Below are 12,260 nucleotides of genomic sequence, written 5' to 3'. Positions count from 1 at the left end.
CTTTCCCTAGCAGTTTCTCCCCTCTAGGAGCAGAGCACCGGGGTGCTCTGCGACACACTGCATGACAGTTGAGTGGATGACACTGCAAGCTTGCAGATTTAGTGCTGGAAATATTATGTGGGTACCTGCCAAGGCTAGTAAAATAGTTGTCTCTGCTTTTATAGTTTGGCATTTGGGTTGTCATTTATCTCTTCTCTTCTCTAGCTTTAGTCCTACTTGTGTTCTGAAAGATGTTGAGGATTATCACTGCGATGCTTGTCTCACTGGATATGAAGGGCAGTACTGTGAAAGGTGAGATTGCATTCCCCATCTGGGAAATTTTTCATTAGAACTGTACATATCTGCACCTTGAATGGAGTATTCAGTTGTCATAATGTTTTTACAGTAGCTGGAGTGTCATAGAGTGATTTGTGGCTGACTGTATAAATTATTAATGTTAATTTATTAATGCTCTTCAAACATCTATATCAGCTAGTAATAAAAAAGTTTCTTTTTCAGTTTTTTCTGCTAATAGATATCAAAATAATGTGCAGTGTCTCTTTTTTTCCTCTTCAGGTGTTCTCTAGGTTATTATGGAGATCCTGAAGCACCTGGTGGCAGCTGTCAGCAGTGTCAGTGCAATCCAGATGGTTCTGTCGACAATAATTGTGATCGTATAACTGGAAAGTGCATCTGCAAGCAGGGTGTGGCAGGACAACTCTGTGATGAATGTGAACCAAGACACATCCTTGTGGAAAATGAATGTCTTTGTAGGTGGCTTTTCTTTGTTTCTTCCCAATAACTTTAGCTGCAGTCAGGTGGTATGTATAGAAGTGTAGTTTTCTGAGGTGTTTAAGCCAATTGTTTCTATTGTTAAGCTACTGCAGGATTTTATTTTTTGTGCTGTTGATTTTTAACACTGTGAACAACAAGTAAAACACTAGTATCTGTTACATAGAATGCATGTTATTTAAATGAGAAAGTAATAATACAGAACAACATCCAGGTAAGTGATCTTTAACCTATCTTGTACTATGTGACAGATGAGCTTAAGGTTGTGTTTGTTAGTCTGTAATATCTTTCCATTATGCAACTCCAAGACTTTTCTTATGTAAGCATTTGTATTCATACAATATTCATATGCAGACCTTGCATATTGCTGAAATAGTTCCATTGGAGTTGTCTTGGTCATTTGGGTTCCCTTTAGTGGCTGGTAGCAAAACAAATTATGCAGCTTATGGTACCATACTTTTACAGTGAACTGCTAATTGTGAACTAGATTTTACTTGGCTTTTATGTGAATGGGCCTGGGAAAGGTCAGTGCAGTTACACTAGCATAGAATCTATTTCAGTTGGCCCAACTCTACTGCCATGCCAGTGCAATCACATCCAGTTCAATGGTATTATTTTGTATTGTCACCAATGTAACCTACAGGATCAAACCTGTCAGACGCGCACTGATGGTAAACTGGCATAAGTATGATCAAAGTCAGTCCCTACATTGTTAAAAACATGATACAAAATGTACAATATTGTATGCAATCGCTGTTGTTTGTAGACCTACGTTCCATGCAAAGTAAATGTTTGTCGTATGCCAATCCAAATATTTTGTTTCTTTTCAATGAATGCCTTGTTTTACTAATATTTTTTTCGATGGTTTCTTCAGCATGCGATGATGACTGTACAGGTGTCTTATTAGATGACTTGGTTAACCTTGACAAAGCTATATTTTCAGTGAATCTCACTGATGTTGTCCTTGCCCCATATGGGAAATTATCAGAGTTGGAGAATACAACAAAACAATTCAAGGTGATGTATAAACACACAAATTTAATGATGCTCCAAATTCAAAACTTTGGCTGATTTTTGATATCACTCATGTATTTCAGTAGTATCACTCTTGATTTTTAATGGCTTTAGAATTGTGCATGGCATTCTGTTCCAAAGAGCTTAAATTCTAATTCTCCCTTAAAGAACAGTGGACTTGTTTTCTTGCTCTGGCCTATTTATGATTGCACTTTAGTTCTGAAAGAAATTCTGTGATGCCCTTAAGGAGCTGTCACAGAAGCTGATAAAAATGCGTGGGCACATATAGAAATATTAATTGTTACTACATATTAGCAAAATGGGGTGCAGCCTTTTAGAGATTAGGATTTGAATTTTGCGAAGAGATGCTGGAGAAAAGCATAACGGGATTGGTTCACTGCTACATTTGCATAGTTGCCCTGCTCCTATTCTGGTCTTGTCCCTTGAGTCTTATGCCTTTCTTCTATTGCTTACTTAGCCTGTACCTATATGTTTGGGGCTGAATTTGACTCTCTAAAATCTGTACTAAGAACCAGTTATTCCAGAGGCAGGCAGCCTAACTATCTAGTTAAGGGAGAGCTCAACAGTTGCGATTTAACTTGCTTACATAGCATTTCAGAGTGTTGTGGTTCATATAGTCACATGCTTGGAATATCACTGCTTTGTGAACTGCATCACAATACTAGAGGGGCACTTGCTATCACTGAAGATTAAGTTCATATGGCTGGGTCTCCCTGCTTGCACAAAGGCAAAGTTAAACAGAATTTTTCATGGTTTGTGGTTGCTAAAATAAGCATGGATAGTGGAAAGCTCCTACTCAGCAATAACTGAAGTGAGACATGGTCTAAACTGTATGTAAAAACTACATGTTTCTTTGAGGGTTTTTCCTTTGAGCACCTAAAATATAATTTTATATATATTGTTTACAACATGGGGGGGATCACCTTATTCGCCTCTCTACTAGCTCAGAATTCATTTTAACCTCCCATTTTAATCATGCTTTATTTTTTTACCTAATATATCCAAATAGTACATTATGTTAATGTTAAAGCTTATGTAATTACATAATTAGTTTGTATTTGATAATGTTTGTGTTCTTGTAAGAAAATCAACTTTTGGCATATACATTTTAAAAGTATATTTAGCACTTTCCTGCTAAAATGAAGCCAGGTTTTATGCAAGAATTACATCAGTATCACTTTCCCCTTCACATATTTTAGAACATAAATCAAATTATGTAGACTAGTTGTCAGTGTGTTGATAAATGTTTAAGGAATGCCAGAAGCTTGTGGGAAAACTCGATGAGATTGTTGTCCCAGTGGGCAGGTTTAAATGTTATGACTAGCAGATAGCTAGCCCTATTTGTGCTATGTCAAAAAATGAAACTGATATTTGCAGAAAAATCATTTGATAACTTTATGAAAAATAATGGTAGCAATTACTTATCTTTCTCTTTGTCTGGAATCAGACCTGTGTCTGCCATTCTTCCTCTGGCCAATTTAAAAACTCCCCTCCTTCTGGGATATACAAAAATAAGTCACAGAAAAGCCTAGAGAAAACTCTTCCATCTAGTCACAAAAAACTCTTCCATCCAATCTGTCTCACTGGACCTTGGTCATTCCTTGAAGAGTTTTAAGTTTTCTCTCCTTTCGTTGCCTTTTTCTGGCTTAGAGTCGGGGAGAGTAGATCTTACTTTTTCATATGGGACAGTCCTGGGGCTCTCAACAATCAGGTTTCTCCACCAGCTCTCACTTGCTTCTTTCTCATCAAGGCTAAATTTCTTCTGCTCTGTTACATTTCCATAATTCTCTTTCTGGATGTGGATGTCTCTGTAGCTAAAACATCGCTCCTACTTCAGCTTATTTACCCAGCCGCGTTGCCATACGATTATCTATTTTTAAGCTTCCACTATGGTCTTTTTTGGCCTTTTCTGAAGGCCTTCCTGGGCTTGGCTTGAAGAGATTCAAAGCTCAGCCCTCTGCCATGCACTCTCTTTCTGAACATCAAAGCAGAATTGCCCCTTCTCTGGCCTTTCCCTGTGTAGAGAGAAAAGATTCTCAGATCCCCCTGACATGCCACCTCAGCATTCTTTACTATACCCATCAGCTTGGGAACTACGTCCCTGAAACTTGACTTAGGACTGCGCTGAGCCTGTGCTATGTTAAAAAGGGTCACTATGTCCTGTTAAGAACACCAGAGTACCTTATGTCTTGCCAGTTGCCATTTTTTGTGATTCTAGCTACAAAACAATTTACTGTAGAGTCTTATAGAACACTTACTTGGAATTATAGGTGAAAAGGATTTAGGATGGGTTATAAGGGATTCTCTAATACATGTCTAGAATTCAATGCAGGATCTGCCCAGGTACGAATTTTTTCCTTATAAGGAATGTAATGACCAGGGATGTTATGACATTTCACACCTCTAAATATTTTTAAAAGAGCAGTGTCTTGTTTGAGCCCTGAACTGAAGAGCCTGCTTGTGATTAGTCTTTGCATTCGTGTATAGAAAATAGACTAGTATGTATGGGATTTCAGGCAGAGCAAGTAAGTATTTTATCTCTCCATGTTCTCAGCCCAAGTGAAAAGGTATGAGTTAGTTCTAATATCGACCTTTATTCTAGTATGAATTTTTAACTTTTTTGGACAGAAATAGTTTTGGAAGCTCCAACTTGGGTAGTGCTGGACCCAAACTTCAGAATCCTCAAAACCTTATGGAATTGCGCGATCAAATTTTGTCTCTAGTTATAAGTAGAAAGTAGCATGTTGATGTTGGAAGTGTACAACACTTCAGAGTGTCTGTGGCCTGTAAGTGGCAAGGACCAAGAACTAGATTCTGACTCCCTGGACACGCCTTTATGGTGCCATTGTTACTGCGCCATGCCAGTGGTGCACAGTTATTTTTAGCCACTACATCACCATAGCAATGCACTATAGCAGGGGAGTGTGTTGCTATGGTGATGTAGCTGCAGCGTCACGGTTTTTGCCCGCTGATGCTACATCGCTGTAGTGCGTTGCTATAGCAATGTAGTGTCTTGTGTAGACATGCCTCCTGCTCCACAACCTTTTATACATCTGAGCTGTGAAGGTGATTGAGACCTGCCTTAAAACTGAAAAAAATGGCTAGGTGATATAAATTATCCCAAGCATAATGAGCATTTCTGAGTGGACAAGTAGCATGACCAGAGGTACGCCGTATTCCAATCATCATAGAATCATAGAAAATTAGGATTAGAAGGGACATCAGGAGGTCATCTAGTCCAACCCCCTACACAAAATAGTTCCATCCCCAACTATATCATCCCAGCCAAGACTTTGTCCAGTTGGGTCTTAAACCCCCAAAGATGGAGATTTGACAGCCTCTCTGGGTAGATTGTTCCCTCCTAGTGACAAAGTTTTTCTTAATATCTAACCTATGCTTCCCTGGCTGCAACTTGAGACCATTGCTCCTTGTTCTACCATCTACCACCACTGAGAACAGTCTAGCTCCATCCTCTTTGGAACCACCCTTCATGTAGTTGAAGGCTGCTATTAAATTCCCTCTGTCTTCTCTACTCCAGACTAAATAAACCCAATTCCCTCAGCCTCTTCTCATAGGTCATTTGCTCTAGCCCCCGACCGTTTTCGTCGCTCTCTGCTAGACTACCTCCAATGTACCCACATCCTTCCTGTAGTAGGGAGCCCAAAACTGGGCACAGTACTCCAGATGTTGCCTCACCAATGCCAAATAGAGGGGAATAATTACTTCCTTTCATCTTCTGACAACACTCTTATTAATGCAGCCCAGTATATATTTTCATAGATTTCATAGACATTAGGGCTGGAAGGGACCTCAGAAGATCATCAAGTCCAGCCCCCCTGCCCGAGGGGCAGAAAGTCAGCTGGGGTCATAGGATCCTAGCAAGATAAGCATCCAACCTTCTCTTGAAGGCGTTCAGTGTAGGTGCTTGAATCACCTCCATTGGCAGCCTATTCCAGACCTTGGGGGCTTTGACAGTGAAGAAATTCCTTATGTCCTTATGTCTTCCTTATGTCCATCCTGAAACAGTCTTGCAGGAGTTTATAACCATTCAACCTTGTCATCCCTTGGGGCGCTCTGGTGAACAAACGTTGCCCCGGATCCTGGTGAACACCCCTGATAAACTTATAGGTGGCCACCAGATCACTCCTGAGCCTGTGCTTTTCCTGGCTGAAGAGTCCCATAGCTCTCAGCCTGTCATCGTAAGGTCTGTTTTCCTGACCTCTGATCATGTGCGTGGCTCTTCTCTGGACTCTTCTCAAGCTTCTCCACATCCTTTCTGAATTGAGGAGCCCAGAACTGGACGCAGTACTCCAGCTGCAGCTCCACCAAGGCTGAGTACAGGGGGAGAATGATGTCCTGGGATTTGCTTGAGAAGCATCTGGATGCACGCCAGCGTTTTGCTCGCTTTACTAGCCACAGCATCACACATTGAAGGCTCATATTCATCTTGTGGTCAATCATGACCCCCAAGTCCCTTTCATCCGTAGTGCTAACCAGCGTAGCACTGCTGAGACTATAAGGATGCTGCAGGTTTTTCCTCCCAAGATGGAGAACCTTGCATTTTTCATTGTTAAACACCATCAGGTTCTCATCCGCCTATTTCCTGAGCCTGTCCGCAGGTGTGGATGCTTTACCCCAGAATTTGGCCAGTCCACTTCTGACTCCAATGTCCACATCATTAATGAAGGTGTTGAACAATATAGGTCCAAGGACAGAGACTTGGGGGACCCCACTGGTCGCAGGGCACCATGATGGTTGACTTCCGTCAACCACCACCCTCTGGGTCCGACCACGGAGCTAATTCCCCAGCCAGCAGATCGTGGTGGACCCAAGGCTGCGGTTGGCCAGTTTTGCCAAGAGGTGATCGTGGGATACCAGATTGAAGGCTTTTTTGAAGTCAAGATATATGACGTCAATCTCCTCTCCCTTGTCCAGGTGATAGATCACCTGGTCATAGAAGGGAATAAGATTGTTCAAGCAAGACCTGCCCACAACAAACCCATACTGGCTATCCCTCAGGATGTTGCTGTCGGCCAGTCTGTTAAGAAAGGCCTCTAATAATCTTTTCTAAGACGTTCCCCGGGATAGAGGTCAAGCTGATGGGCCTGTAGTATGTTGGATCCACTTTCCTCACTTTCTTGAAGATAGGCACCACATTGGCCTTCTTCCAATCTTCAGGCACTTCACCAGAGCACCAGGAGTTCTTGAAGATATGTGCCAGAGACTGGACTATGATGCTTGCCAGCTCCTTGAGTACCCTGGGGTGTAGATTGTCAGGGCCGGCTGACTTGAAGGTATCCAGCCTCTCGAGGTGTTCCTTCATGAGGTCAACATTGATGGAGGGCAGTAATGGGCATGGGCGTCCCATGGGACTGTTGAAAAACTGATGCAAAGTACCCATTTAACAAGGTTGTTTTTTCCTGGATTTCAGTCGTCAGTTGTCTCATCCCGTTTAGCAGGGGACCAGTGTTGCCTTTACTTTTCCTCTGGCTCCCCACATATCTAAAAAAGGATTTATTGTCCTTGATACTTGTAGCTAATTGGAGTTCTGTCGCAGCCTTGGCTTTCCTGGTTCTCTCCCTGCAGGTCCGGACCAGTGCAGAGTATTCCTCCTTGGATGTGGATCCAATCCTCCATCCTTTGTAGGTCTTTCTTTTTAGATGCAGGAGGTCCACTAGTTCCCTGGAGAGCCAAGGGGGCTGCTGTGCTCTTTTGCTGCCTTTTCTCTGAGATGGAATAGCATTAGCTTGTGCATTGAGGATCGCTTCCTTGAGGAGCAGCCACTCTTCCTGAACTCCCCTCCCCTTGGGGTTGTGATCCCTTAGGGCCTCACCAACAAGCCTCCTGAGCTTGTCAGAGTCAGCTTTCCTGAAGTCAAGGACTTCTATATTGCTGACTGACTTGCCAGCTTTATGGTGGATGGTGAAGGTGATACGCTCATGATCACTGTCACTCAGCTTCCCTTCGATTATTAGGTCACTGATTACGTCGTCCCCAATTGCCAGTACCAGGTCAAGCAGCGCTTTACGTCTCGTTGGCCCATAGACCTCTTGTATCAGGTAGAGGTCATCCATGCACGAAAGGAAGCTTTGCGACCGCTCGGATTTAGCTGAGCACTCTTTGTACGAGATGTCTGGGTAGTTGAATTCTTCCATGACAACCATGGACCTGGAGCATGCGGCCTCAGCCAATTCCCTGGCGAATGCCTGGTCAAGCTCTTGGCTTTGGGTGGAAGTTCTGTAGTAGACTCCCACCATCGTGTCCCCTGTGCCCTGTTCCCCCCGGATTTTAACCCAGAGGGTCTCCACTCGTCCACCCTGGTCACAAATATCAGCTTGCAGGGACGCGTAGCTCTCCTTGACATAGAGATCTACGCCCCTGCCCCTTTTGTTATTCAATCTCTCCTGCACAGGGTATAGCCATTTATACCCATGGTCCAGTCATGGGTGGAGTCCCACCAGGTCTCCGTTATCCCTATGACATTGTAATAATTTGCGGTAAGCAGGAGGACAAGTTCCTCCTACTTATTCCCCAAGCTCCTGGCATTTCTGTACAGGCATGCAAGTGTCCCCTTGGGGGCCCTTGCCTTGCCCACAGATCGTTTCAAGGCTGGGACAGGGGGCTCCTTAGAGTGCCATCAGTGGTCCAGCAGTGGCTGTAGCCCCCCCATCCCCCGGCAGGCTTAGTTTAAAGCCCGATGGAGCAGGTCACCCAGTCTGGCTGAGAAGAGCCTCCTCCCCAGTGGAGAGAGGTGGAGGCTGTCCCTTCCCAGCAGCTCATTGCCTCTCTCACCATGACTGTGATCATGGAAGCCAAAGCCTTCCCGATGACGCCAGCGCCGCAGTCTTTGGTTAACTATCTGTATCCTCCTCTCCCTCCTCAGCCTGTAGCCCAGGACTGAGAGGATCAAAGAAAACACCACCTGTGCCCCCAGACCCTTTAGCCCTGCTCCCAAATCCCTGTAGCGCCTCATGACCCGGCTGGGAGCGCTCTGAGCTGTGTCATTGGTGCCCACATGGATAAGGAACATGGGATAGTGGTCTGGAGGAGCTTAGGGATCTTCTCCGCAATGTCTCAGATGTGGGCTCCTGGGAAGCAGCAGACTTCCCGGGCTAAGGGGTCAGGGTGGCAGATTACCCCCTCAGTCCCCCTCAGGATGGAGTCTCCCACAACAAACACTTCGTATTTTGTCTTGGGGAGAGCGGGGGCGCTAGCTACAGTAGCGCCTGTGTTGCCTGCGGGAGCTGGCAACTCAGCAGGCTCTGCTGGGGCTGCAAGAGGTTCGTACCAGTTGCATAGCTTCAGCAGGGCAGGGGGCTTGGTGCGGCGGGCCTTGGGGCCCTTGATCACCTTGGTCCATCCCCTTGGCTGGACAGAATGAGAGGTCCCCGAGTCCTCCCTTGTCTTGGAGGGAGACTGGTCTAACCTCCGTCTCCCAGGGGAGAAGGGCCTGGCAGTAGGAGTCTATCTCCTGCTCACAGTCCCTGATGGCACGCAGTCTCTGGACTGCGGCTTGAGCTCCTCCAGCTCCTCCAAAGAATATATTCTTTGCCTTCTACACAGCAAGGGCACAACACTGACTCATTCAGCTTATTGTTCAATATAACTCCCAGGTCCTTTTCTGCAGAGCTGCTGCTTAGCCAGTCAGTCCCCAGCTTGAACAGGTGCATGGGATTGTTCCATCCTAAGCGCAGAACTTTTGCACTTGTCCTTACTGAATTTCATGAGATTTCATTTGATCCAGTCCTCCAGTTTGTTGAGGTCTCGCTGAATCCTAGCTCTACCCTCCAGCATATCTACAACTCCCTCAGCTTTATGTCATCTGCAAACCTACTGAGGGTGTACTCCATCCCATCTTCCAGATCATTGATGATGATGTTGAACAAACTGACCCCTGGGGCACTTTACTTGATACTGGCTGCCAACTACACATCGAGTCATTGATTACTACCCTCTGAGCCAGACGATCTAACCAGTTCTCTATCCACCTCACAGTCCCTTCATCCAACCCATACATACTTCCTTAGCTTGCGAGAATGTTGTGTGTGACCATCTCAAAAAACTTGCTAAAGTCAAGGTATATCACATCCACTACTCTCCCCTTATCCACTGAGTAAGTTATCTCATCATAGAAGGCAATTAGGTTTGTTAGGCATGACTTGCTCTTGGCAAATCCATGCTGACTGTTTCTAATCACCTTCTTCTCCTCCAAGTGTTTAGAAATGGATTCCTTGAGGACCTGCTCCATTATTTTTCCAGGGATTGAGGTGAGGCTGACTGGTCTGTAGTTCCCCAGATCCTCCTTCTCTGTCTTAAAGATGTGCACCACTTTTGTCCTTTTCCAATTGTCTGGGACCTCTCGCAGTTGCCACAAGTTTTCAAAGATAATAGTCAGTGGCTCTACAGTTACATCAGCCAACTCCCTCAGCGCCATCAGGTGTATCACATGTGGCCCCATGGACTTATACACATCCAGCTTTTCTAAATAGTCCTGAACTTGTTCTCTCACCACTGCTGCCTGCTCACTCTTCCTCAAACTGTGCTGCCAGGTGCAGTAGTTTGGGAGTTGACCTTCCTGTGAAGACTGAGGTGAAAAAGGCATTGAGTACTTCAGCCTTTATCACATCATCTGTCACTAGGCTGCCTCCCTCATTCAGTAAGGGACCCACACTTTCCCTGATCTTCCTCTTGTTGCTTGTAGAAACCCTTTTTGTTACCCTTCAGGTCCCTTGCTAGCTGCAATACCAATTGCACTTCAGCCTTCTTGATTTCATCCCTTCAAGCCCGTGCAATACTTCCTAGTTGTTTATCCAAGTTTCCAGTTCTTATAAGCTTCCTTTTTGTGTTTTTAGCTCATTGAAGAGTTCTCATTGACTTGTCTTCCAGGGGATCCTTCCCATCAGTTCCCTGAGTGAGTTACAGTCTACTTTTCTGAAGTCCAGGGTCTGTACTCTGCTACTCTCCTTCCTTTCTTTCCTCAGGATTCTGAACTCAATGATCAGGTGCCAGCAAGTAGTCCCAGGGGATAATGTTAGGCATCATAGTTTAGAGGCATCTTTAGGCTGCTCCGAAGAGACCAGCTAACCCTTGATCAGGCTAAAGTAACAAAGAAGTGGGTGATGTAGAACCATCTTCCTCTATCACACACAGTCAGTAGAGTCCTCTGGTCCTTTATCATGCTCAGTTGGCTGGTTCGAGAGATTTGACACCTAATTGCACCAAGAGTACTTGTGAGATCAGCTGATATCATCTCAGATTTTTTGATTTACACGTGTAAAATCAGGCATTTGAACATAGTAATATTAATAAACTTATATTACCTAAAATATACACTAAGTTTTTGTATTCAAAATGTTCTGGTTACAGAAACAGTGGCTTCATGAAATCTGTGCTAAAAATTATACATTAAATATTAATCTGTTATTCCTTACAGCGGGTTTTATTACCTAGAGAAGATCCACTTCATTCAATACAGACAGCAAAAGAACATCTGATGAGTATACCGGGACGCACTGATCAACTGCAAAAGGAGGCAAGTACTCTATGTTTTGATTTCAAGTTACAGTGATATTTGAGGAACCTTTTATGGAAAAGTCTTAGGCCTTACAGTATTCAATGGGGGTGAAGAGAGAGTTGTTTAGAAATTACTGTAAAAACCTATAACATTTAATAGAGGCATTTTTTTGAGTTATTCTGTAAAATTCTGCAGCAGAGGTATAGCATTCTACTACAGAATGGTTAAAAACATACAAAAGGTCTTCTCTAGTATGTTTTAGAAAACTTTAATTTTTAACTATTTTAAGGATTCATATTTCAAGTAAGGGAAATATTTTCTTCTTACTAGTTCTGGCAACCTTTTTGTCATTTATGGATGTTTGCCAGGTGTGCCTACCCTTTAACTACATCCACTGTTGTTTTTTTTTACAAAATAATTTAAGTGAGCAGACTACAAATGAATAAGCAAAGCATTTTTTATTTAGTCTTCACTCAGGTAAAGGTCCTACTGAGGTTACAGGGGACATGTCTACATGTGAGCTTAAATGCATATTAGCCTATTTTAATGCACATTAAAGCATCACTAAAATGTGCTATTTAGTTAATGCTCATTGAAATAGACTAATATGCATTAAGTGTCACTAAAACTGTGCTCTTTAGTTAATGCTCATTAAGATAGGCTAATGCGCATTTTCGTAGTACCTCACAATGGAGGGTGCCTGTACATAAGCCAGACAGTTGCTTTGATGTGCTGTAATTAATTGAGTCTGCTGGAGTGTGGTAATTACTGCGCTGCAGCCAGCCTCCATGTCTTGTGTATCACTGTCCCCATACTTCAAAATGGCAGCGGGGCGCTTTAACTAAAGCTTGTTTGAGCTTTAGCTAAAGTACCCCCACTGACATTTTGAAATGCGGGGATGCTGATATACAAGATGTTCCAGGCGCTTTAATTAGAGCGG

General features: G+C 43.7%; 1 protein-coding gene across 2 annotated transcripts in view; it reads left to right on the top strand.

The window, feature by feature from the left end:
* LAMA1 (laminin subunit alpha 1) overlaps window positions 1–12,260 on the top strand; it is a 127,432-nt gene that overhangs the window by 76,235 nt on the left and 38,937 nt on the right. For both annotated transcript variants that reach the window (XM_025204249.1, XM_025204250.1), the window contains exons 30-33: window positions 205–291; window positions 556–749; window positions 1,646–1,788; window positions 11,240–11,338. In XM_025204249.1, the coding sequence (XP_025060034.1) occupies window positions 205–291; window positions 556–749; window positions 1,646–1,788; window positions 11,240–11,338 (523 nt within the window). The remainder of the gene's footprint in view (window positions 1–204; window positions 292–555; window positions 750–1,645; window positions 1,789–11,239; window positions 11,339–12,260) is intronic.

Source organism: Alligator sinensis, unplaced genomic scaffold (assembly GCF_000455745.1).
Source record: "Alligator sinensis unplaced genomic scaffold, ASM45574v1 scaffold597_1, whole genome shotgun sequence".
Taxonomy (NCBI): domain Eukaryota; kingdom Metazoa; phylum Chordata; order Crocodylia; family Alligatoridae; genus Alligator; species Alligator sinensis.
This window is presented reverse-complemented; position numbering and strand designations above follow the sequence as displayed.